At 47.9% G+C, this 26152-nt stretch overlaps 2 protein-coding genes across 15 annotated transcripts in view; one reads left to right on the top strand and one right to left on the bottom strand.

The window, feature by feature from the left end:
• FBXO34 (F-box protein 34) overlaps positions 1 to 6286 on the top strand; it is a 42029-nt gene extending 35743 nt beyond the window's left edge. For 11 of the 13 annotated variants that reach the window (XM_042814488.1, XM_042814479.1, XM_042814487.1 and 8 more), the window contains one exon: positions 3560 to 6286. In XM_042814488.1, the coding sequence (XP_042670422.1) occupies positions 3560 to 5702 (2143 nt within the window). In that variant the 3' untranslated portion in view covers positions 5703 to 6286. Of the gene's footprint in view, positions 1 to 1316; positions 1459 to 3559 lie in introns of all 13 variants that reach the window. The other 2 variants (XM_042814489.1, XM_042814491.1) reach the window with 1 other exon arrangement.
• Positions 6287 to 7416: 1130 nt separating this feature from the next.
• ATG14 (autophagy related 14) lies at positions 7417 to 26120 on the bottom strand. 2 transcript variants are annotated; one of them, XM_042814493.1, is made up of 10 exons: positions 25850 to 26120; positions 19542 to 19604; positions 19380 to 19422; positions 18898 to 18979; positions 15382 to 15619; positions 14797 to 15026; positions 14219 to 14336; positions 13078 to 13168; positions 12890 to 12975; positions 7417 to 9982 (listed from the first exon to the last, which is right to left on the bottom strand). In XM_042814493.1, the coding sequence occupies exons 2-10, from the start codon at positions 19577 to 19579 to the stop codon at positions 9676 to 9678; spliced, it is 1233 nt and encodes a 410-aa protein (XP_042670427.1). In that variant the 5' UTR covers positions 19580 to 19604; positions 25850 to 26120; the 3' UTR covers positions 7417 to 9675. The 2 variants fall into 2 exon arrangements, with proteins under 2 accessions (XP_042670427.1, XP_042670426.1); XM_042814492.1 differs by lacking the exon at positions 25850 to 26120 and adding an exon at positions 24007 to 24230.
• Positions 26121 to 26152: the final 32 nt, after the last annotated feature.

Below are 26152 nucleotides of genomic sequence, written 5' to 3'. Positions count from 1 at the left end.
ACATGGCTGATTAGAAATTAAAACAAAAAACAACCTGGTCCTCTCACTTTGTTGGCTTAAGGATGGAATAACAGTGTGAAGGCAGCGCTGCCAGTTGTTTCAGCGCTGATGGTTCTTGGCAGAATTCTCTCTTATCAGCATTTCAAAACCACACATGTGGGATTGAGGATCTTTTATGTTTATGCCATGAAGTTCTGAAGAGTCACTGTCTCTAAAGATAGAATGAGAAAGCTTGATGGCTTACAGACTAGGGGAAAAGAAACAGAATTATTCTCAAGTATGATAGGGAATTGTCAGTGACTTCACCTTGTAACAATTATGTTTGGTGTTTATTAAAAAACTTAAAAACTTAACCTGCAGCTGCCACAGTTCTCTGCATGCCAGCACTGCAGTGGTGCAGAAATAGGGTGGGCACTGGGGGGAGAGGAGAGGATTGGGCTCTGCTTTGCGTTCAGAGCATTTTCTGCTGGAAATCCTTGCTCTGATTCCTGGAGCTAGGAATGAAACGTGCTGCTGATGCATGGGGAAGATGTTCTTCGTCTTTAAGAAGGATGAATTTTGAATGCTCATGGCAAAGTGTGTAAGTGGTGGGGGTGAGGATTTGCTTCTCTCTTAGTGATGCTTTCAGGTAAGATCTGCCACTAAAAGCTCTTCCTCTTGGCCTGAAAACTTGAAGGGAAGTGGCAGTGCCATTCAGATGGAGCTGTCTGTAGCTGTCTGAAACTATTAAAGGAAGGTTTTCTTTAAATCTGGATCCATTAAAACAGTGCAATGAACTGAATGCTGAATTCAAATGAGGCAATTATTCTGGCAGTAAAACTTCTGACTAAGGCATAATTTTGTTATGCAAATTGTAACTTTTCAACCTTAAATGGTATTGTTGGCCTAGCTGGAGACCAACTGGAACACAGGAGGAAATATAACCTTAAATGAGAAATCCATAGTAGGTGAGGCATAACTTTATCCTTTGTCTTTCTCCGTAGACCTGAAATAGCTGTGAGCAGCTGAACCAACTTTGCTGGCTAAACGTGTCCTCCGAGCCCGCTGGGTAACCAGTTCAGTCCTGTTCTCATTCATGTAATACCTGAGCTCACCTTCATTTACAGTTTTCCCTTAATGAAGGGTGTTGAAGTGATTTGTCCTGCTGGATTCCTGAAAATGGTTCGAAGAAAGCCTTTTTAGCACATAATTCAGCTCATCTTTCAAGCACCCTGGCGTGAAAACTCAGCAAGGAAATCTGATCTTTCGTTCCCAGCTCCTGGGATTTCAAGGTGGAAAGCTGTGTGTTGCATTGCCTTCACTTTTTCTTCCCCCAGGGTACTGCTGTGAGCAGCTACCACAGCTTTTCTCCTGAAAGCACCTCCAAAATGCCCTTCTGAGTGGGGAAGGGAAGACTGCAGGCATGCTTCTCTGCTGCCTTTCACCTGCACCTTGATTCTGGCCTGGACACTGACCCAGGTGTGTTGGTGGCCTGACTGAGCAGCTATGAATTGTGGAAAAGTAGGCTCGAGCAAACTTGCAGCAGCCTTGATTTCCTATCCTCTCTTCCTCCTCTATTTAATCACCCCAAAGTTCTATTTTTATGAGGTTATTTTAGTTGTTAGCATCCAACTGAGAAGGGAAACAAAATAGCTCAGTTGCATTCTGCAGAGGAAAGTGAACCTGGGAGGTGACCCAATTCCAGCAAGAGCTGGAATTAGCACAGAAGGCATGGGGAGAGAATTAACCCAGCAACTGGGTGTGTGTGTGTGCAGAAGTGGGAGCTCTCTTATCCCCACAGTCTGTTGCTGAAGGGAAGGTGACATTAGCACTGGTTGCAAGGGTGACGTCATGTTCTGCCTGTAAAACTGAAAGGGAAGAGATGCTCGTTGCTGAGCACGTTATGCTCTTTTCCTGGGTTCCTAGTGATAGGGAATGACCTCAAGTTGCACTGGGGGAGGCTCAGGTTGGATGTTAGGGGCTGTTTCCTCTCAGGAGGAGCAGTGCTGCAGTGGCACAGCTGCCCATGGAGTGCTGGGGTCACCGTCCCTGGGGGTGTTCAGAGCCATGGAGCTGCAGCACGAGGGACGTGGGCATGGTGGGGTGAGGTTGTGTTGGGGACCTTGGAGGACTTTTCCAACTTGTGATTCTGCTATTCAGCAGTTATTGAGGGACTGCATTGGCTGACGCATGGGGCTGTGTGGGAACTTGGAGTTCAAAGTTGTTTTTAGGACTAGAAATGCAGTACCTGAAAGTATTTTGGTGGTGGCTGCAAGGGGAAATTGTTTGGCATCTGCACCAGCTGGTGATGGCATTGAGTGTGCTGGTTTTAAACTAACAGTCATGGATGATCTTCATTTCAAAAAGTTCTGCATTTAATGTAACAATTCAGAGATTGCCATGGAAACGCAATCTGTAGTTCGTTCAGCAATGTGCTTATCTGTTCACCCTGGAGGAAGAGCCTGAAGTCACCTGATGATTGAATCCCATGTGGCAGTGCCCTGGGCTTCTGTGTTTTTGAGCTTTGTGTTTGAGATTATGATGGAGGTGCAACAGAAAGGATGAATTGAGTGGGGCCAGTGGCGTAGGGCCATTGCCTGAGTGGTGCTGCTGTTAGGGCAGTAGTGTCCAAGTAGTGTCTCCTTCTCTTAACCAGCTCTTAGATCTTAACCATAAAAATGCTTGCTTGGATGTGGTTTTGTCCAGCCAGAGTTGGTGCTTCTGTCACTTTTTGGTTTGGCATCTGATGTGCAGCACAAGAGGGAGCGTGCCAAATCTGCCAGTGTCGATATACTCGAGGATAATAGGCATAGTTGGGTAGATTTAGACTAGATATTAGGAATAAATTGTTTATTGTGAGGGTGCTGATGCACTGGAACTGGTGATGCACTGATTGCTCAGTGTGGCTATGGATGCTGCTCCTTGGAGGCATTCAGGGCCAGGCTGGATGGGGCTGTGAGCAGCCTGCTCTAGAGGAAGGTGTCCCTGCTATAGCAGGGGGTTGGAACTGGATGGTCTTAAAGCTCCCTTCCAACCCAAACCATTCTATGGTTCTGTGATCATATCAGGTGGTGTTATGAGATTGGCAATCTGCTGGGATGTCTGATCAGTGTACTTACACTTGCTAATTTCCCTTCTTAGCTTTAATTATCTTCTGAAAAGAGTCCTCGTAGCTGGTAGGTAAGGTCAAGGTAAGCGCGGTGACCCCTGAGTGCCTTACAGCAGGGTTGGGGCTGAACGGATGGAAGGATTGCTTGGACTCTAGAATGAGCCACTGCTTTTGCACCGTGGACATAACTTAAGCATAGGATTTCACCTCGGGACTCCTTGGACACAAATTACTCTATTGGGAAGATCTCTGCTGTCCTTAAGATTTTAATCATTGCAAGATGCGAGTTGTTCTCCGAGGGCCGACTGTAGCTGCCTGGCTGCTGCTTTTCCTTTTTCATGTGGTTCCTTTGGAGGTGTGGGCTGCTTGATGAAGGGTAGGAGGCACGCTGGTACCTACCCTGAGCCACCTTCTCTTGTTCCAGGCAGGCATATTTTGCAACTATAATTTCTTCCCTTTCTGTTTTTCTAGGGTTTCTGGTATGCACTTAAAGCCATATCTCAAGTTACAGAGGAAAGAGCGATCAGAAATAAGCCAGGACTCCCTCAGAGGCCCACCTATGACCCATCAGAGGTCACCCCGAGAAGACAAATACGCCACCAACTGCACCAAACTGAGCGTTTTCCCCAAACCCCCCCTTGTGAGTCCATCTCGAAAGCTTCTGGGAATTATTTATCCAAATACTATGTGCAATATGAACGGGAAAGGTCCGGCAGATGGTCTGAGCGCCAGGGAGAAGAAAAACGTCCTGTCGGCAACGATCCATCAGGGAGAAGAAGGGGAAGGGCCTCTGGATGTGTGGGCCGTGGTGAAGCCCGGCAACACGAAGGAGAAGATCGCTTTCTTCGCGGCCCAGCAGTGCAGCAGCACCAATCGGCTGGGCTCCATGAAGCTCAAAAGCACATGGGATATCGATGGGAGAACGGTGAAACGCCGGAAAAAAATGGTAGATCTGAAAAAAGCCAAGCTCCAGTTGGAAAGGATGAGAGAGGCGAACGCCAGGTGCTCCCAGCCAGAGCCTTTTGCGTGCGGCATCGAGCACTGCTCAGTACATTGTGTGAATGACAGTGGTGAGGGGGTGTTCCCGGGCAGGTCCCTCTCCGTGATAGAGATGGTTGCGTTTCTGGAGCAGCGAGCAAGTGCTTTACTGGTAGACTGTGCTAAAACTTGCACGTCCGCCTCCACGGCGAGGCTGAGCGCTCCATCTAAAGGTGCTCTTCCCAGCTCTGAGCCTTTCTCCGCCGCCGGGCCGTGCGAGGTACATGAGAGGGGAAGCTGTGGCAGCAGCGAGCAGCAGCAGAGCGAGCCGGTGCGCGTCCTGGACATGGTGGCCAAGCTGGAGTCGGAGTGCCTGCGGCGGCAGAGCGAGCGGGACGGCGGCAGCCTGTCGCGCAACAACAGCTTCCGCAGGAACGTGGGGCGGGTGCTCCTGGCCAGCAGCACGCAGCCCGCTGCTGAGCCTGGCAGGGCCTCTGTAGGCAGTGAGGGTGAAGAGCCAGGGGCGGCGGGGGCTGGCTGCGGAGCGAGGTGTGGGGATGCTGGGCTGTGGGATGGCGCCACCTCTGCTCCGCAGCCGTTCTCTCCTGGGTTGGAGGGGAACGCCGGTTCGGGACTTGCTCACGCTGTGTTGGCCATTGCGGCTGGAAGGAGCGATGCTGAAAGGCGGGTTGAGCCTCCCAGGGCTCTGCCAGCCCTGTGTCCGGCTGTGGCTGGGGTGCCGGCGGATTCCTTGCCGAGCAAGAGCACGAGTGTTGATTGTACGTCGAAAGAAGCTGTGATCCTCTCAAAGCAGAGCTTGCATCCTGCTAGGAAGGAGCCCTTGTGCATCAGTATAGCAGTCTCCAAGAGTGATAGGAAAGAGAAGCTCCCTCCCTCCAGTTTGAGTGAGGACCCCCTCCCAGGGAGGTTGTTTTTTCTCCAGGCTGAACAGAATGCCACTCCTGCACCACAGCCGCTGCAGGAATGTACCCAAGGGAAGCCAGGAGAAGGAGTGCAGAACGAGGATGAGGAGGCTGTGGAATCTGACAAATCGTGTGTCGGGACCAGTGTCTCTCCTGAGCCATCAGCCCTTTCTGTTTCCCCTCCAGAAGGTGCTTTGCAAGTACTCGATGCTTCCTGCTTGAAACGGCAGGTCTCGCATGACTTTTTGGAGACCAGGTTTAAAATCCAGCAGCTTCTGGAACCTCAGCAGTATATGGCTTTCCTGCCTCACCACATCATAGTGAAGATCTTCGGCTTGCTCCCCACGAGGAGCCTGGTGGCCCTAAAATGCACTTGCTACTACTTCAAGTTCATCATCGAGTATTACAACATCAGGCCAGCAGACTCACGTTGGGTCCGCGACCCCCGCTACCGAGAAGACCCCTGCAAGCAGTGCAAGAAGAAGTACGTGAAGGGGGACGTGTCGCTGTGCCGCTGGCACCCCAAACCTTACTGCCAAGCTTTACCCTACGGGCCTGGCTACTGGATGTGCTGTCACAGGTCCCAGAAGGGCATCCCGGGCTGTAAGTTGGGTCTCCATGACAATCATTGGGTTCCTGCCTGCCACAGCTTTAACCGTGCTCTCCATAAGAAGACCAGAGGAGCGGGAGCCGAAGGAGAAGAGGAATATTAGTGCACATACACTTTCCTGTGAGATGGTTTGGGGTAGGAGGAGATTCTCATGCCTTGTGCTGTTTACAGTGTATATAATTGTCGTGTTTTTCACAGGGCTATGAAACTGCACATACTTCAACACAAGAGCCTTTACCTTTTAGAATAAAGAAAGCTTTTAGTCCATCTATGTAAATAACACTATAAAAACTAATTGTACATACAGAGTCTACAGCTGGCTGAACAACGTAATCACTACAATGCAGCTATGATAGTGTTGCGGCTATAGGTGTGTGTGTTTTTAAGTGTCTTGTTTCAAAATCTGTATATCCTGTATAATATATGAATGTTTCTGAGAAGAAACTCTAAATAGGTAAAGGCCAACCTGGTTAAAGAATCTTCAAACAACTTAACTGGACAACCTTAAAACTAGACTAGAACGGAAACGTGACAGTAGTGGTGGCAGTGGAGGGAAAAAAAAGAGGAATATTATTGTATAGTCAGAATATAAAAGAAGTTCTTGCCTACCTTATCCATGTTGTCTGGTTGGTTTTTTTTTTTGGGTTTTTTGTTTTTTTTTTTTACTTAAATAAAACATGCATTCTAGATCTGCCTTAGCTGCCTTGGTCTTGTGAAAATGCTGTGAAACAGGAGGTGAGCATTTGGTGTTGTGCTGGAGCCCAGACTTGCAGCCTAATCCTATGAAACAAAAACCCTTCCTGGTAGAGCTCTGCTCCAGCCCCTGCCTGCTGCTTTCTGCTGTGTGTCAGCGCTCTGAGGGCTGCCAGAAGCACAACTGAATGGTGGTGATTCCTTGGACTCTTCATGGCGTCTCTTGGAGCGTTTGCTTTCATCTCCTGCAGTTCTGTCCCTGTGCCCAGGGGGGCTGAAATGTGGGGCAGAACCCCCAGCAGTGGCTGTTCTGCTCTGCAGACAGGAGTGAGCTTTGGTTTGCTATTTATGGTGTGTTATTGTGCAAGAAAATGCAGAGCCCTGGCAGCCTGCGCTCAGCTTTGTAAGGGATGCTGCTGCTCTTCTGCTGTAGCTACACCTGGGTGCTGCTCTGCCCTCTGCAGTGCCAGCCAGGAGCAAGGAGAGCAGAAAGCTGCACGGAGGGGCAGCTGATGGAGGAGAAGTGGCATCCCCTGGGTGGCTGGGACTTGGGTTCATAATGGGGCGCAGGGCCGGGATGAGCAGGACTGCCCTGTGGTTGAAATCATGCCAAAACTGTTGGGATCAAAGGCCACACCTTAATTTCAGTTAAGGAAGAGGGAGAAGAAAGAGCTTTCCTGCCCCCTGCCCAGGACTCTGGAAGAGTGGAGATAAATGCGTGGTGCTGACGGTGGTGAGGAAAGTCACTGCTGGGCTGAAATAGAAGCAGCTGAGGAAAATATTTTGTACCTAGATAAGGAAGCAGTGAGGTCATTTTGCTTAGAACAAGCTGTGAGATTCTGGTCACCTTCAGTGACTGAGGCCACTGGGGGGGATGGAGAAAAATAACAAGCTCCAAGCTTGCGTGTAAACTGCTGAATCCCCTGCATAGAGAGGGGTGTGCCTCAATGGAGATGCCATTGTTTGAAGCAAAAGTATTCTTTCTTTTACCTTGCTGCTGCATATTTTGCTGCTTCCCAATTGCACTGTAGCAGGGCTGGTGCCTGTGATGCTTTGAAGGCTGGAAATTGTCATGTACCCCCCCCAGAGCATTTCAAACCACGAAGAAGTGACAATTCTACCACTTAAAAAAAAAACTACTGTTAAAGATTTATTGCAATAATACAATAAAACTTAGAAAAGAAAAATAATAATAATTGTATTTAGTTCCATCTCATTGGGAAGTCACAATGGCCAAATCTAGCTGCAGGGATCAGCCTGAGCCAGAACTGCTGTCTTCAACCCACACCAACTGTTCTGCAAACTCAGCTGGCTGCCTACAGCAACCTCCAATGAGCAGACAGTGCTTCCTTCCCTCACCCCCAAACAACCTGGAAAACCAATCCCACTGATTGCACTGGAGGTTAGGACACATGTAACTCTCCCTGAGCTACACGTGTGCAAAACACTTAAAACCAACACTCTATCCTGTTACACAATTGTTCCTTGAAAGGACCGGTCTCGATGCATTCATGCATTCATGCCTTCACAGTGCCACTGTGCACTCTATGATGTGGTGGGAAATAAATTACTTGGAAAACACCATGGTCAAAATGGGGATATGGCTTCAGAAGGTGTTGTGGTGGTGGCTTTTCACCCCCCTCAGAATCCATAAATGGCAGCATCCAAACAGAACCGTGGCCTGGCCATTAGGGCTCTAAGTAATGCAAAGGCAGCAATGAGAGTGATTGAAAGGTGTAGTAAAATATGTATATAGGGAAGCAAGATGGGCTGTGTGATGCTAAAAGCCAGCATAGGGCATTGCTGGGTGCTGGCTGCTCAGACACCAACAGCATCTAAGGGGAAAGCAGTCGGTTGGGCCAAGACTGCAGTTGTCAAGGGGGTCTGTGCTGTTTGTTTAACTTAACTGCCCAGAATGAACCTAACTTGGGTTTAGGACCAAGGGTGTCTTCACAGAACAGCGTACTGTTAGTGCAGAGTTAAGGGTCTTCGGTCCAAAGAAACCCCAAATAGATTCCCATCCCAAAGACCAGGAGCTGCTGTGCAGGACAGAGCTGGGCTGTACTACTGGGCGCAGAGCTCAGCAGGGCTGGTGCTGCTTTGCTGCTGTGCACAAGGATGCTGCCTCTCTGTGCTACACCTCTGTGTGCCTCACTTGCATCCCCAGCTGCTTCAACAGGGAAGACTGCAATCTTCCATCTGAGAGGGATGGGAGGATGATTTCACACAAATGCCCACGAAGATGTACAACATCCCAGCTGCATGAAATGCAAACCATACAGTGGAAGCCTCACTGAGCAAAACCATCCTTAAGCGATGCATCCCACGAGGCAGAGGAAGTGGAGGAGCACTTGTTAGCAACCCCCTGTCAGCATCGCAGCTCCCGCGGTTCTGTGAGCACGCCAGCTGCCCTGGGAGCAGCGCTGCAGCAAGATGAAATCAGCTCCTTGGCAATCAGCAAAAAAGAACAGAAAGAAAAACCCACCAGCAACACAGAATGGAACAGGGTTTAAAGCGCACGTGGCACGTAGAACATGGGACTTCGTGAAGCTAGCTTGAAATGAGGCTTCTCTAATATTAAAAATGGCAACACGGTGTAACCCATGAGTCTTATTGCAGCAACAGTGTCAGATGTGGGTCTAGCTAAGAGAACATCCAGTGTTTCTTTGGTGTGTGGTATCACGAGTAAAGAGCATCGTGCCTGGAGAGCACAACATGAACGTGGAGATTGCCTACTGGTGGAGCAAGCCAATTTCCTACAGCAAAACTGGGTCAAGATCCACACCAAAACCTGAAATAAGAGCAACCTGCTGTGTGGATTCTTGTCCATGCTGATTCTCCACATTAAAAAAATATGGCAACAGAGATTAGAAAACATGTTAAAAATGCATCATTGTCATGTCCTGAATGAGAAAAGAAAATTTAGAAATGTGCATTTTTGCATTATGCAAGATAGATTTAAAACACAAACATAAACCCTGCGAGGAGTGAAGAACGCGTGAATTGCATTCGCACCACCGTCCAGACTGAATACTGAGCAGCCTTCCCTCTGTACTCGTTTGGATCCAAACACTACAGAATCTGTTTCTTCTTTAGGAGACAGAGCTGGAGGCCGCTGGGTCCTCCTTTGATATCCAACAATGCAGACAGAACCAAGACACAAAGTGCCAGCACAGAATCTGTCAGAATTACGTAGCTAGCTAATGTACAAAACGGTACCATCACAGTCATCTTGGGTCAATAAAAAGGTTCTTCTGGTTTACAAAATCAAAGTCGGACCTTTTCTTTGTTCCAGGCACTACTTAACTGAATATGTAAGGTTTACTACAGCATTGCTGGGGAGGGATTCCTTCCAAAATCCTGCGATCCTTTTCCCGTGCTCGTTAGCGATGCCCGGTGTACGCCTTAAACCACGAGGTCACTGAGGCAGCAGCAGAGGAGATCATCCCGCCAGCACTGCTGCTGGCGATGGGCTGTGACACCTGCGTGCTCTGGCTCTGCAGCATCTCCACCTGCTGGGAAGGGATATCACAGAACCTGGGGCTCGGCAGATTCTCCCAGTCTGTCCCCAGATCCGTCTCTTCGTCGCTGACGTGCTCATCTCCGCTCTCATCTGTCTCACCGGTGGCACTGGGATCCACAAACTCCATGGAGTCTTCCAGGTCAGCACTGATTTCAAAAGGGCCAGACCTGTGGACACGGACACAGTGCTGTCAGTGCTTCCAGTACAGCGCAGAAGAGGGGCTGTCCTAGGGGTGCCTAAGCAGCCTGCTCTGTCATGTGCACATGGAACAGACATTAGAAAACCTCTGCCTTTATCAGCTGGCACAGAGAGGCTCCCTGGCTACAACCGCATTGTGACAACGGTAAAACAGTTGGCCAAGGAAGCGATGAGCAGGAACAGCAGAGGAGCTGTTTGGCTTCAGCAGTGCACAGTGAAACACACACACAGCTACTGATAGTAACTCACAGCTCCACTGGTGGAAATCTCAGCTTGATGTGGAACAGCTTTGATTTTTAACGCTAGCTTTGACCGGGCCAAGAATGCTGCAGGGAAAGCTGCAGGTCAGCAAGGGGAAGGGTGTGCTTTACAGCTTGTGGAGATGGTTGGCACAACTCCCTAACAGAGACTGTCCATAGCAGCACTTCACCTCAAGCAAGAGCTGCAGTTCTTTTTCACGTGAGAGTGGTAAAACTGTTCACCCAGACAGGTTGTGGAGTCTCCATCACTGGAGATACTCAAAGCCCTCCTCAGTGTACTCAAAGCTGGTCCTCAGTAACTGGTTGTAGTTCATTCTGCTCTGAGTGGGGCTTCGGATAAGATCTCCTGATGTCCCGGCCAAACCCAGCTCTGCTGGGAGCGACTCTGAGTTCCCTGCTGCCACTGCCTGGTAATAGAAGCAACTGCACTCTGCCCAGTCCCACAGCCTTGCACCAGAGTGTGGCGAGTCAAAATCTAAAGGGAGGCTATAAGAAAGAAGAGCACAGACTCTCTAGCAGAGTCTATTGTGATAGGAAGAGGGAAAACGGTTTCAAACTAAAGGGAGATTTAGATGAGATATAAGGAAAAACGTTTTTACGATTAAGGTAGTGAGGCACTGGCACAGGTTGCCCAGAGAGGTGCTGGTGCCCCATCCCTGCAGGCACCCAAAGTCAGGCTGGATGGGCTCTGAGCACCTGATGGAGCTGTGGGTGTCCCTGTGCATTGCAGGGGGTTGGACCAGATGGCCTTGAAGGGTCCCTTGCAACTCAAAGGATTTCTATGATAATCCAGAGCACCTGCAGAGTTTCAGAGGCCTTTGAGACACCGTCAGACGAAGCGAGGTGCTCACAAAGGCAGGAGAAAGCTGGTTCCCCACAAGCAGAGTCTCTGTTAAACAAATCTAATTCCAAAGCACAAAGGTCTTTCAGGTTCTCAGTGAGACAGGAGCAAGAATTTAGCACAGTTAATGGTGGTTCTCCAACCTTACATGGAGAAGCAGCCTGAAGCAGCCGTTTAGCACAGGAAATGTTAACCTGAACAATTAAAGCTTGGTAAAATTATACATATGTGAAAATATTAGCTTATAAAGGAGGCCATCAGGCAACTAGAGGCCTAGAAGTCTGAAGGAAAACGACGACAGCTAGTTGCTGCAGACCTTGCAGACAGCCAAGAAACTGGAGGTAAACTCTTTCATCATACAGAAAGGAATGGGAGCACTGCCCTCTGGCACAGCATTTTGCTTAACAAGGCAACACAAGAAGGGAGTCATCGGGTTTAAGGCCAGGAGGGACCATGAGATCATCTGCTGTGACCTCCTCTCTAACAAAGGCCACTGCATTCCATATCCCCCATTGAATCCTGCCTGATGAACACATCCATTCCAGAAACTCATCCCGCCTTGGCAAGAAGACACAAGGAAATAAAGAACTTCTCCACTCCGTTCTTGCTGGAAGTTAAATCTCTGTGTTAAAAGCATGCACCTCATTTCAACCCAGCCCCGACTCTTTGCTTTCAGTGGTGCTTGTGGTCTCTGCAGGACCACAAAGCCATGCATAGCCTCTATTTCCTGTGAGTTGCACAGAGAAATGAGATCCATCTCTCTGCTCTGCCTTTCTATTTCCCACCACGGGCACCCATCTGGTTTAGCTCTCTGCCCACTGTGGCTCTCACATCCCTTTCAGCATCCTTCCCAGGACACAGCTCTTCACTTTCTGGGTGTTTCTTGCCCTGCCTGTTTGCAGACAAGCACATCAGTTTTTCCACAGTGAGCTAAGTTGGCTCCCTGTATGTTTGGGCTGACTAAGTAGGGGTATACCCAAAGAACATCAATCTGAAGACACAGTGACACTGCAGGCTCTAAAGTCAGACTAGAGCTGTACACCAGAACAGAGTGGAAAAGTGGATGTCAAAGCATTGGTGCATTTGAGAGTGAATAAAAGAGTGGAATTCACAAACATTTGCAGACTGCCTCAGCCTCAAGTGACTGGATTATCCCAAGAGGAAATGAGTATTAACTTTCTTAAACTGAAGAAAATAAATAACTAATAATAATAAAACTGCTGTATGCAGTCTATAGGAACTTATGTTCTTCTAATCACATACTAAGTTAACAGAAAAATTGTTAATGTACACATAAATGAATATTATTTGAGTGTGGACTTTGGTCTAGGGTGCTCATTGACTGGAATTATTTTGGGAAAGCTTTACTTGGTATTTATTTAAGGCTGATACTGCTGGCTGCTCTTATACACGTTTGCAGGATGTGGGCAGGGTCATGCTCAGAGCACAGTGAGATTGATGGGATGTGTGCTGCTGTGCTCTGGGGGGAAGCAGTTCCTGCTTTGGGGCACAAGAGAAACCAGTCCATACAGTCAGTCATAAAGCCCCCAGCTGAGCCCTGCCACACACACAGATGTGTCTGAAATGCAATGCCCTGCTCAGAATCCCCTCCCTCTGTCCTCCCCACGTAGCCACCCTAACTTCTGATGTGCTGAGGATTTATGCAAAGGTGCAGCAGAAAAGAAGAAGATCTTCCCTCATGAGCCACAGTGCAAATGCATAATAACTCCCAAGGGGATTCAGGCACGGGTGTGTTGACGCGCTGCTTTTCTTACCTGCCCAAGTTCTCAGTGTCTGGGCTGACCAGGTACATGAGGTTCCTGAGCGTGTGCAGTGGGTGCAGCAGATCTAAATTGACATGCTGCCACGGAGAAGGTGAGAAAAAGACAACCAGTTATTGGAGGAAACCTGCAGCTGGTAAGTTAAAAGCTATTCAAAGGATCCATATGTGCATTGCCCCTACCTGAGAGAAGCAGAGGTGAAGGATATTAGCATTCAGCTTCTTCACTGCTCGCGTGAACCTGTGCCTGCTGAGATTCTCCCCGCAGAACTCGCTGTTGAAGGACCACATACACATACATGCACACAAAAAGTGCTGTGACACCTACTGCAGACATCAGCATTCTCTCTGTTAGCATTTTATCAGCAAACAAGGCTTGCCCGAGCCTCAGTGGTTTCACCAGGACAGCTGATGTGAACCATATGCAAACTCAAGGTTTCAACACAGCCAAATTGTTTTGGTTCTCCTTTTAAATCTTGCCTCATTTCCCTGCTCCCAACCTTTTTGTCCTGTGAAGACTGAACAACCAAATAATAGCACAAGAAAACCTGCAGGGATTCTACCCAACCACTGTGTCCTCACTTTGGCAATCACTGCTCCACTGGGCACGGTGGTGATGGGCTGACAGTTGGACCAGATGATCTTAGTGGTATTTTTCCAAACTTAATGATTCTATGATTCTAATTCTGTGGTTTTTTAAACACTAGAGAATCTCAGCAGTACAGTTGAAACTTTTGTACTTGAATTACTTTTGTACAGGTCCCATCTGCTCTGTGTAGGCACTAAAAACCCAACGGTGCCTTTCATCACTGCTGGGCTTACACACTCCCAGATACCTGGCAGCCAGCTACGTTCCCCACCAGTGTTTTAACCCAGAGAGAATTACATTGCTGTCATACCATATCATAAGGTCCCATTTTACATCTCTTACTGCAGTGGAGCTGTTCAGGATGACTAAGAGCTGCTGAATTGAGCTGGTATTTTGTAAAGCACAGTGGGGTCTGATCAAATGAAAAGTGCTATTCACACACTGTCGTATTTCACTCCAATATGAGGGTGCTGACTAAGGCAGTTAGAAGGTTGTCCTTCTGAATGGCTGGTCTGTGCTCTCAGAAGGTAGAAAAGGAGGGAGGGAGGATTAACTGCAGTCTAAATTCCTACTGGAGCTCCCCATGAAATTAAATGGCACAAAAAAATCTGTGAGCCATCAGCCATTACCATAAAGGCTGTTCCAAGCAATGACTTCATTCACAAAACCAAACTGAATTAAGGTTATTCAGCACTGGTAACTGATTCATCTTCTCAGAGGCTTGCATTTACTTGCCTGTTGCAGAGCTTCTTGGGAAGATTTACATCAAGTATGAGAGACAAAGTGTTAACGAGCTGGGTTGCATAGCACAGTGCAGCACTGATGGTATGAGCAGGGTTATTGTGCTCCATATCTAAAAGGAATAAAAACAGCATGAAAGTCTCATTTTAAATGAAGCCTCAGTGGGTGTGTTAATGCATTTCTGAAGTCTCCTCTGGAAATGTCATTTGTCAGTACTGAGAGCTGCCTGAATCCAGCAATCATTTACAGTGAGATCTGCCAGAAATTGGTACAAAACAGTAATCCTTGGAATTCCTGTTAAATCGATAAGCATGCAAACCACGTCAAAACTGTGAATAATTAACTTTATCTCTCTATTACTTTGCACTGTGTCCCAATGAGCATTTCCTGCAAAAGAGGCTGGCAGTGGACTACTCCCTATACTGGTGTTTCTTTACTTGTGACTCAGGTTTGCCCAGGAAAGAACCAAAGGGCCGGGCTACTGTTCCCCAGTGCTTTCTGCTGGCATTCAAAGCTGCAACTTCTATGGCTTCTGGAGCATCCCAGACGCCTCACCAGACCTCTCTCCTTACCTGGTCCTTGTGTAGTCTTCTTCTCCTCAACCCAGTTGTAATATGCTGAGTAGTCTCCGTTATTAGGAAGGGTTATCCAAGGCCCCGTGATGCTGATGCTGGTGTCCCCATTGTGGTCATCACACACCCATCTCCCAGAGAGATACGTGGTTCTCCTGGCTTCTGCAAGCTTGCTCACAGTGCTGGAGGTCATAGCATTGTCGCTCTCAGAAGACACATCTGCAGGATCCCTGCAGCACCCAAGGAAGAACAGAGCATTTTTAAGTTAGTTCAAAAAAACACAGTCAGCAGTGTGCTTGGCAGGCACGCAGCCAGACTTCAGAGAGCAGAACACCTGCAGAAACAGCCCTGCTATGCTCCTCCATCGCCACACTACTCCCTTCTGCCTTTTTTTATCATCTATTTCAAGAGTGGACACGCAGCTCAGACCTCTCAGAGGCTCTCAGATTCTTACGCCTTTGGGAAACACCTCCTCCCTCCCCACAGATGCTCAGGGAGCCGCGGCGTTGAGCTCAGACTCACACAGCTCACACCTGGCTGTCCAAAGCTAGGAAAAACAAGGCCGAAAGGACGAGCCTTGCGTACCTCATGCTTGTCTTTACTTCCTCAATGGGAAATATGACTGACGTTAGCTCCAGGATGTGCGTCCTGCGCAGCTTTGCCAGGTGTTCGTGCTGGGTTTTCAAGTCGTAGGTTTTTTTCTCGACCAAGTCCCCCAGTTTGCGGTTGTGCCTCTGGATCTTCTCCTTCTTCTCCTGATGCCGCTGAGCCCTGCGATAATGCTTCTGGTTCTCCTCTTTAATTCTCAGAAGCCCCTCTGCATCTGTGAAGGCAGCAGCAGATGTTAGCTAGGAAAAGGAGCTGCGAGGTACTTGCAGTAAGCCTGAGAAAAGCTTTATTAATATTTATAGCAAATGAGATCTACAGCGGCTTAGAACAGAAAACTCTGCCTCGCTATTAACGCTCTCCAGCTGCTAAGTGGTACAACTTTCTAATCTTTTCTAAAGAGCTCCAAAGAGACTGACATTGGGATTAATCTCTCCCTATCTTTTACCCAGCTATTTTTGGATTTGGAACAGAAAAGCCAAGATTTCACAGCTTAATTAAGCTTCTACGCTAATCATCATGACAGAAATTGCTTGACTCTACATGCTTGCATGGTGTTGGCCAAACAGGCATGAGCTGCTTGCAGCCAAAATCAAGAGCAGATAGCATCTCCACTCACAATTTCTGGCACCACTGCTCCTATTAACATACATTATTTGGGCTTTGTGCTCACGTATGGCCTCGTAAAGCTCCTGGATCCCAGTGGCACAATCCTCTCCTTAGCACAAAATGGCAAATGTGCTTATGCTTATGAAATGCTGCGACTGCCCAAATACACTCCGTGCAGCAGGCACACAAAGAGCTGGAAAAAAATCCCTGCAAGAGCATCTGCTGATTCTTCTATAAAATAATTCACTGCAGCAACGCTTCCACAAACATATGGTGCTGCAGAGGGTGACTTCACCGCCTCCGTCGTTCAAAAGCAGAGGAAAATGTCTCCAAATACGTATGGAGAAATGTTAATGTACCCTAGTTTGAATAAGAGCCCCCTTCTAGTGCTCAGTGCCAGTTTTTATGGCTGAAAGGAAGCAGCATTAGTCATGCCCTGCACACAGCAGAGCTCACTTCCCTGTCATCAAGAAATGGGATAACTGCCCCTCGCACAGAAGGCAGGCAGTAAGCCCTGACATTGCTCCTCTGATATATTTTGATTGCAAGGCACAGAGGAGACCAGAGGTACAGTAAGAATGTTTTGTGGCTTCTGCTGCTCCAAGAAGGAACTACATTATATAGAACTACATTATATACCATTGAAAAGACAATCAAGAAAACATCCAAGCAGTTCTCTCTGCCTCAACGCACACAGGCTGCTACCTTTCCCAGACAGGGGAGCACAGCAATTGAAGGAATTGTTGGCTGCTCACTGCAAGAGTTCCTTTTGGGTCTACTGAGCCAACAGCAGGCTGGCTGGGTAAGAGTCAGTTCATGGATTCATCAGGTAAGCAGTAAAAGCTGCACACTAAGAACATGTAAGCATTTATTTCTGAGAATAACAGAAAGGTGGAGGAGCTTCACTCCCTAACTGGTCCCTGGAAACTGCTCTTCTTCATTTTTTTATTATTATTATTATTTTTTTTTTTTAAAGAAGCAAAGCAAAGCAAACTAAACACCATTTTTTTGTAGCCACTCTGTGTTTTATTCCTGATGTTTCCTCCTGGACTTTCTCCAGTTGATTCCTATCTTTCTTCAATTGCTCAAATTGGGCTCCAGGCTCCCACTGAGGCAGCACTGATGCAGAGAACAGAAGGATAATTGCTTCCTTCTTAAATACAAAGCCTACCTTAGTATAACTCAGAATGAGGTCCGAACCTTTCTGGAACAGCACTTCATTGGTATTTTTTATTTAATTTGCAATTCCTCACATTCTGTCCTGTCAAACTCTACCACCTTTCCCTGCTATGAGGTTATAGTTTCTCTTTCTTAAACAACATGGTCTTAACTTCCTTCATTTCAGATGATTCGATCAACTTATCTGCACGATTTTGAATCTGATCCCATTCTGCACAGAGTTCATGCTGTCATCCCCCTTGGCTTCCTCCATTCCACTTTCTGTGCTACTGAGAAAGCTATTATGGAAAACAGTGAAGACAACAGGGCCAGGAACTGTTCCCTGTGGAGCCCTGCCCGTCTCACCTCCTTGGTTTGACAAGTATCACCTCTCTCTGAATGCAGTCTTTCTGTGATTACATCCAGTCTGTATTTATTTGCTTGCTTGTGAGGTAGCCTGGGGCAGAGCCCAAAGACAAGGCATGTTTGCATCTTTTGGTTCCTCCACTGCAGCACCTGACCCCAGAGAAGGGGTCAATTCAGCCTGACCTATTCTTAATTAAAAGCAGGCATCACTTTTTGCTATTTTCTGTGTCCCTACAATGCAGTAAGATTACAAGAGGGTGACTGTGTCATCAGTTTAAGGCTCCCCCTCCATCCATCCTCTGACAACAGATGCTGTTTGCACTCTATTCCTTCAGACATCCTTTCCACCTCAAGTGTTCTCAAGTGCTCCACTGCCCGTTCCTCAAGTTCCCTACAGTGAATCTGATAAGGCTGCACCAACACAACCAAAACAACCTTTAACTGCCTGATTCCTTTCCTTGCCCTACAGTCCTCTCACGATGTAAAATTTAATCTGGTTCAACACCTGATCACGTTTTCCTTGTTAGAAGAAGCAAGAAGGTGCTGAATTCACTTTCCTCTTAACTAACAGACTCACCTGTCCTTCATCTTTTTCTTATTATGTTTCTTACGGTGACTATCCATCCTCCCTACTACATAACCATCCTGCACCTCACTGGTTTGGATGCTATTAATGCCAGCCTGTGCCATTCTTTTGTAACTATTCTCAGTTACATGACCTTGCTACCACTTCTCACATGGCTCCTCTTGAATCTGAAGTCATCACAGCACCCCTGATTCAGTCAGTGTGTTTTGGCATCTGCTTCCCATCTCACCTTTGCATGGAGGTTGTAAGGAGCAGACTGAGGAGCTGCACGTTCATCTCCTGAAAAATGACACTACAAATCTCTCCTGTGTAAAATGCTTAACGAGTTTCACGACTGAAGCTGCTGAATGTCAGCAACTCTGCAGCTCGTGCCATCCTTCAATGACAGTATTACTCAAGCAGGAATTTGGGATTTCTAGACAGGTGTGGGTTAAAATTCACCGGCTACGTGAAATCCATAACAGCTGCAGAGCTGTTTGCTGCTCTTTATCAAGAGGAAGCGATCAGGAACGCTGCACTGAATAAAACCATCTCCAGGGAGAAATTCATAGGCTGCTAAGCATTTACTTTTTAAGCCGTTGCAAAATGATCTCCATCCAGCTGCATAATGCCTACTGCTTGCTAATTAACATCCAAGCATAAAAAGGCTGAAATCCACTCGCTGATTTGCCTTGGAAATCCGCTATTTTTAAGAGCTGGCCCTCAAATCCAAACCAATTGAATTTTTGCTCCCTGAGATGCAGTTACACACGTTAGGGAAGCAGGGCACTACTCACGCCTGGCCATTTCATCGTTCTCTTTGCATATGGTCTGCTTCAGCTGCTCAATCCTCATCTTGCACGACATTATTTTCCATCTCTGAAAAAAGAAGGTTCAGCAGCAATAGGGCACAAACCGTTTCGAATGCACTGACTAATGATTAACAACGAAGCCAGCAGCTTTGGTGCAAAAGGAGCAGGACGTTCTGCATTGGCTCAGACCAACACACAAACATTTCACGTACTGTTTTCGGCACAGAGGAAAGCCACGAACAAGTAGAAAGCTTAGCTTAAAGTCAATCAGCATAATAAGTTACTGAAGGAATAATACCTAGTAAAAAATGAAGCGTATTGGCACTCTGCAGAGCTGATTTTGCTTTTGCTTACAACAGGCTTTTTAGGAAAGCAAGGCAACACCCTCGAGGTAAAATATAACTTTAAAGAACGTGATCCAGCAATTCAGAGAGCTCAGAAACTACGGGAAGCTTTGAATAACTCACCAGCTGATCAGTTATCTCTTTGCCTTCCATGGCCTTCAAAACACTGGGGGGAAAAACATGAATGAAAGTTATTTGACTACCTGGACTACATCTGTCTCCAGCAGCAGTGCATCAGAGAGATCTTCTAAAGGAATTTGCTTTCACTTAATGACTACAACTTACTGTTTTTGGAATTCTCTCTGTTTGGTCTTCAGATGCATCAGCCTTTCTTTCTTGTCTGAAAACCTGGAAGAGATTAAATGCTTTTATTCCAGTTTTTGCACAGTTTTTGGCATTGTAAGTTACCTGAAACAGTAAAAAGCCTGAAGCTTGCAGGTGTCTCTAAACCCGAATTTTCTCTCAACCCTTGGAAGTAAATAGCAAAATGTATGGAACTCCTGCAGAACTGTATAGCATCCATCTCCCAGGGATAGCAACAGAACCTCTTACTATACTCAGCAAGGGTGCCCCATAGGAGAATTCTCATTTAAGGCTTCTAAATGACATCCAACTCCTTGTACCAGCAGCAGCAATAAGGTGCACTGATTCCTACTTATTCCTACCAAGCACTTGTAGGCATCACAAGCCCATGACCCAAGTGCCTGCTTGAGGTGTAGGTCTGAGCCATGGGAGCTGACAATAACCACTCAGGAGCAAGTATTCTTTCAGGGTTCCTGCATTTGCTTCCCCTGGATATGCAACAGCTGTGTTCTGCTTGCCTCCATAGGTTCCAACCATCACGGTTGGAAAAAAACCTCCAAGATCCCCCCCCCAGCCCACCCCCACATCCCTCAGATCCACATCTCTGCACTTCTTGAGCACCCTCATAAAAAGTTAAATGGTTCACACACATCCCCACCCAGCCCTCTATTTCAGGGACATCTCAGCTTTATTTAGAAGGAATTACACAGTGAGTGAGCTTGGCTGGGTGGCGTCTGGGATCTCTCCCTCCCTCCCGGGGATTGGATTTCACATTAAACCTCAAAATGCTTCATTCCTCTTCTCAAAGTGCCCAAACCTGAAAGTGTGGACCCCAACCATGGCTTTACGATGTATGCAATCATATTAAAAACATTAAAACAACAGAAATTCTGTCTGCTGCCCTCAGAGTCTGCAGGCCAGAAGTATCCCTTCTCCTTCCAAACCAGCACCAACCCAATGGCAGGTGCTGGAACGGGGGCCCGAGGCCACGTGTGCACCCAAGGAATGCAGTGCAACCAGAGCCTGGTGGCTCAGCATCCATCAATCCATCTTTCCCTGTCTCCTTCTATGTATTCTCACCATGTAAGCTGCACCAGTGCGTGTTCACACACAGCAGCACACACACAACCAGCACCTCCAACCTTGAGCTAAAGGCAGAAATAGCTCAGCCCACAAACACAGCACTCAGCACCGCGAGAGCTGAGGAAATTTGGCAGTGCTTGTTTTCCTATGGGCACAGAGTCTGACTCAATGCCATTACCTGAATCACGTCCATCACGTCAGCTAAAAGGTGAGCGATCTGTCAAGAATTTGGGACTAAAGGAAGTTCTTTGTAAGGAGGAAAGGTGGCAATATTTGTGGGGGGCTGCAAAGATTCCAGCTCACCATGCACTTTAGCAGCTGCGTCAAGCAGCTCCTGCAAACTCCTTCAGCAGGTTTCTCATAGAATCCTAGAATGGCCTGGGTTGCACAGGAGCACAGTGCTCACCCAGCTCCAACCCCTGCTGTGTGCAGGTCACCAACCAGCAGCCCAGGCTGCCCAGAGCCACATCCAGCCTGGCCTTGAATGCCTGCAGGGATGGGGCATCCACAGCCTCCTTGGGCAACCTGTGCCAGTGCCTCACCACCCTCTGGCTGAAAAACTTCCTCCTAAAGCAAATATTTCAATGTCTTTATATTGCCCTATTTTTAATTGTGTTGCATGGTGTATCTCCAGCCCAACCCCAGCCCACCCCACCATGCCCACATCCCTAAGTGCCACATCTCCAAAGCTCTGGAACACCTCCATGCAGGGTGACCCCACCATCCCCAGGGCAGCTGTAGCAGTGCTGTACCAATTCTCTCCAACAAAACCCTTTTGTTGCAAAAAGCCACCAATTTTTGCCTGGAGAAATCAGGCAGGCAGCCTCAGACACCACAACTGTGTTGTCTTTGTTTTTTGTTACCTGCAGAAATACAAAGCAAAGCAAGTCCACATGCTTGGAATACATACTCTGAGGACTTCTGCCTATGGCAGAGGGAAAAAGCTCCTGTGAGGAAAGTCTCCAGGCTGAAATTAGCACTGAGATGCTGGTGTAACGTACAGCACGTTGCTAATGAAAGGAAGAATGTCAGCGATTATTTAATGCAGGACTTCCGGACTGCTCATCCTTAATTATAGTCCTATTTCAATAATTAATCTTAACAGCTCCTCCATCACTTCTCCTCACAGACACAGGGTGCGATTTTCAACCTTACTGCAGCTTTTAGCACACAGAATCATCTAATGAAAAGCAGATCCTTGCTGTTAGAATATTAAAATACTTACCTTCACCAGGGAAAAAATACACAAGAAAATCCAAAGTGCCACATCACTGGATACTACAGAATACTCTTTAAGAAGAGAGAGGCAACAACACTTCCCTCCGGCCTGGAGGACTCCAGTGTGGGAGGCATGGGTGTCCCTGTGCATCCCAAAGCAGTTTCTGACAGCACTCCCAGCAGCTTCCCCAGAGCAACCCTTCTTGCGACCCCATCCAGGTCATAACTCCCAGCTAAAATTAACCCACGTCCCACTCGAAGGCATCAAGTGACCAAACACAGAACGCTGCCAGCAAACACAGCCTGTGCTCAGCCCGTGCCTGCAGCTGTCCCTGCCGGGCTGCAAAGGTCGCTGCTGCCTGTGCTCACTGCCCAAGGAATGCATGGAAACCCCTCACTGCAATGCAGCTGACTGCTGAGATGAGGGCTGGTTCTCCCTCTCTCCTCCCACTTCAGGAGGAAGTTTTTCCCCCAGAGGGTGGTGAGGCACTGGCACAGGTTGCCCAAGGAGGCTGTGGATGCCCCATCCCTGCAGGCATTCAAGGCCAGGCTGGATGTGGCTCTGGGCAGCCTGGGCTGCTGGTTGGTGACCTGCACACAGCAGGGGGTTGGAGCTGGGTGAGCACTGTGCTCCTTTGTAACCCAGGCCATGCTGTGATTCCTTTACTTCACTATCAGTCATTCAAACATTAATTATCCGGCACAGGTAACACATTTCAAGCACGGTTTTAAACCATCAGCAATTCTAAAGCTTTGAAAGAACAAGAAATCCAAGCTTTAGGAAGCACTGTCCCCAAAGCAAACTTTCCTACTGCAATCAACTGGGCTTATGCTATTCATGTGATGTTATTCCCTTATTTGTGAATGCAAAGCTGCTATGCACGGCTGTGTTTCTGTTAGAAAAGCTCTGAGCAGCAAGACACCAAATCCAGGGGGTACAGGACAGAAGACTGCACTCAGACCAAGGGGAAAGAAAAAAAAAATGGGGAAAAAACCCACAGGAAATTATTCTTGCAAATAAGCAAAGCAGCTTAAACATACAAAGCTAAACAGGATGGTTAAAGCACCTTAGAAAGATGCAGTGAGAGCAGTCAGGTAGAAGAGCTGACCCTGCCCCATGTGAGAAATAGGAGGAAGATGAGAGTTGTTTTTTGTTTTGTTTTGAAGACAAGCTGTTGTTGCCTCTGGTACCTTGGCCAGGACTACACCTATACAGCTTTGTTTTTCCAGTGGGTTAAGGAACTCCTTGTGCCTCGGTTAATGCAGGATGATTGAGGCTTTGCTACTTCAGTGAAGCCTGAAGGTTAGCCAAAATCTTTAGTCAGCACAACGGCAACACAAAGTACTTGCTTTATATTCCAAATGCCCAAAACAAGATTTCTGTGGAAACTGCAGGTAACCGTGGGCAGCCTCACACAGACACACAGTTTTCCATCAACTTCAGAGAGAGCAGTTTGTGGTTCCAGGTCACACAAAAACAAAGAAACCCCAACAAGTTGCAGCCCACAGTTGAAACATTGCAGGCTGACACAGAATCACAGAATGGCCAGGGTTGGAAGGGACCTCAAGGATCACGAATTTCCAACCCCCTGCCACATGCAGGGCCACTGACCTCCCATTTAGTACCAGACCAGACACCTTTATGCCCACTCCCATTGGCTGTAATGCAACCTAGCCAGGATTAAGGGTCTGCTCGTGTGGATACAGATGGAGGCATGAGTCGATTTTTGGTATTTGGGTTTCGCTTCAGACTCTCATGTTTGTTTAAATGTGAGACTGGCACATAATCGTCCAATCGTACAGACTACCAGCAAACAGCTATAGAAAAAGTTTACGGCATTAAACGCCTGCTGGCATAAAGAGCTGCTTGGGGCAGCTGCAGAGCCGAGGGAAGCAGCAAGGCACCGCCGTTCTGACATTTGGCAGACAGATGTGAAGGGCGTCGGGCGTGAGGACCTTCCACACAACGCCCCGCTTACCACCCTTCCCGAAATAGCACAAGGAATCACTCGTAGCAGCCACTAACCATACAAACCACCGCTGGTAAACAGGGCCCCATCCACCGGGCACCTCCAGGGCCGGGGCACATCAGGGCCGCCCCGCCCTCACAGCGCAGAACGCCACCTCCCGCCCCCCACCCCCCTACCTCTCGGAGTCACGGCCGTCGAAGAAGACGAAGTCCCCGCCCTGCACGCACTTGGCGCAGGTGAGGCGGCGCCGGGTGGTGTTGCAAAGCGGGCAGCGCTCCACCGCCACATACAGCCCCTCGGCGTCTTCTTCGGCGCCTCGCAGAACCCCCGGTCCGGTCCCGATGCCGCCGCCGCCGCCCTGCCCGCCAGGCTGCGGCCGGCAGCCGCTGGGAGACGCCATGATGGGCTCGGCGCGCCGCCGGTCACGTGGGACTTTGTTGTCGGCCCGGGGCATTGTGGGGAGCGGCGCTGAGGCGGCGGGGCGGGCTGAGCCGCGCTCCTCACGGGGAGAGGGGGTTGGCGCTTGAGAGCTTAGCGCTGTCGCTCCGCAAGCCGACGGCACGGTGAAACGAACAACAGGATCATAAAATCACGGAGTTGGAGGTAGAAGGGACCTTCGATCCCGGCTCCCCGCAGCGCCAGGACACCCACAGCTCCGTCAGCGCTCGGAGCCCGAACCCCGGTGTGTGCAGGACATCACCGGCACCCTGTGCTTCGCCGCCCTTGTTCTTAACAGCTTTCCCCTCATACCCAGCCTAAACCTCCCCTCTTTCAGTCTGAAATCATCTCAAACTGAAAAAGAACAGCAATATTTGTTTTTAAGACGAGTTACCATAGCAAACATGAGGTTATCAGCAGCTCTGAGAAGACACAGAGCCCATTTCTTATCTCCAAGCTCTTTCCGCACTTCTTAAAAGAGCACTGGTTTTACTGGTGAAATTATGCAGCTCTTGATGAAAAAAGCAGTTTTCTTTCTCATCTCAGATAAGCCATCTCCAAACACCAACAAGAGCAGGTTGTTGCTTTTCACTTGCAAGGACTCTGCTAAATCATGCTTATCAGCTTTAACAGCCACAGCGCAAACAGAAGTTCAGCCCACAGCAGTGGAAAGTCTGCAGTGTTGGAAAACAAACAGAAAAGTCAGTCTCTGTTTAGAATAGATCTGAGTGTGGAAACCCACAGTTTGCTTGTGACAAAGAAGCTGATAAGGCAGTTGAGACCAGTTTATCGTAAGGAAGTGCATGAAGTTTTCCAAGCTTTTTGTTCTGGAGGAGCAAAGTTATAAAAGTACTTGAGTGAGACTGCAGACACACTGAAGTCACTGCCTCTCCAAATCAGAAATAAGCTGGTGGCAGCAAGACATGACAGGTACTCTGTCCCGCATTAAACCATTGCCAACATTGTATGCTTCTACTGAGGACAGGCAGCTTTTAGGTTGCACTTAAATCATGAAATAGCAACCTCTAGCGGCTCTGGGGGCTTACTGACAGATCTGTCCCATCTTCAGCAGGAAACAAGGGGAGGAGATGAGGCCCAGCAGCACCAAAATTCTGTTCTGAGACAAGAAAAAGCACTCTCGCTTCTAGAGAATCGTAGCAGAGACCAGAACAGTAAAGGAATCATCTCTACACTCTTCCTACTCGTTTCACCTGAGAGAGACACCTCTAGCAAAGAAGGCCTTGGCTTGAGGAAAGTGGAAGAGCCCCACAGCATCAGCTGCAAAAATCACCAAATGCTTTCATTGCCGTTATCTAGTTAAATAACTCAGATAATTAAGCCCTGAGCATCCAGGACTTTTTTTTGTGTTTTCCTCAAGTCCACTTTAAAGGCTGTTCCTGATCAGTCATCATCTGATCAGGCTTCAGTAACACAAACAGGTAGCATTTTGTTAAAACCCGTGCCATGACCAATTAATCAATTAGCTTAGCAAGCCCCCTTTCTGAATGTGTTCCAGCACTGCCCTTCAATATCTTCTCTGCTAAGGGAACACCAGCACTGTTACACAACAGTTGATCCAACCTGTGTGATCAGAGGGAGTCCGGTGTCCTCTGCAGTCACTGCCTTCAAAACACTGAAATAAAGTCGTGCTGGATTTTGTAAGCTGTAGTATAGAAAAAAAAAACAAATGTATTTTGAATTTGAATGAGTCAGCATGAAAATACAACATTGCAGGAGCTGGGTTGCCGGTTGGTTTGAAATGTAGTGTCAATTTGCCTGTTCAACAGGGAAAAGGCAGAAGGTTTCAACTACAAACCAAACGCAACCTTATTATGCATGCTGTTAAAGGTACATTGGTTTGGTAAGTTTCTCTGCCTGACAGAA

The sequence above is a fragment of the Centrocercus urophasianus genome, unplaced genomic scaffold, assembly GCF_019232065.1.
Source record: "Centrocercus urophasianus isolate 14NV4802_14NV808 unplaced genomic scaffold, USGS_Curo_1.0 seq_14, whole genome shotgun sequence".
NCBI classification, from domain to species: Eukaryota; Metazoa; Chordata; class Aves; order Galliformes; family Phasianidae; genus Centrocercus; species Centrocercus urophasianus.
The sequence above is the reverse complement of the archived record's forward strand: the minus strand, read 5'-3'. Positions and strand labels throughout refer to the sequence as shown.

What these genes read in the sequence shown, in the direction of transcription:
- ATG14 (XM_042814492.1), bottom strand. Translation starts at nt 24,230, where the DNA reads ATGGCGTCTCCCAGCGGCTGCCGGCCGCAGCCTGGCGGGCAGGGCGGC. An exon ending in CAGAGAGAATTCCAAAAACA is followed by an intron (nt 19,423 to 19,541) that starts GTAAGTTGTAGT and finishes TTTTCCCCCCAG; the next exon opens with TGTTTTGAAGGCCATGGAAG. An exon ending in AAGAGATAACTGATCAGCTG is followed by an intron (nt 18,980 to 19,379) that starts GTGAGTTATTCA and finishes TTCTTTTTTCAG; the next exon opens with AGATGGAAAATAATGTCGTG.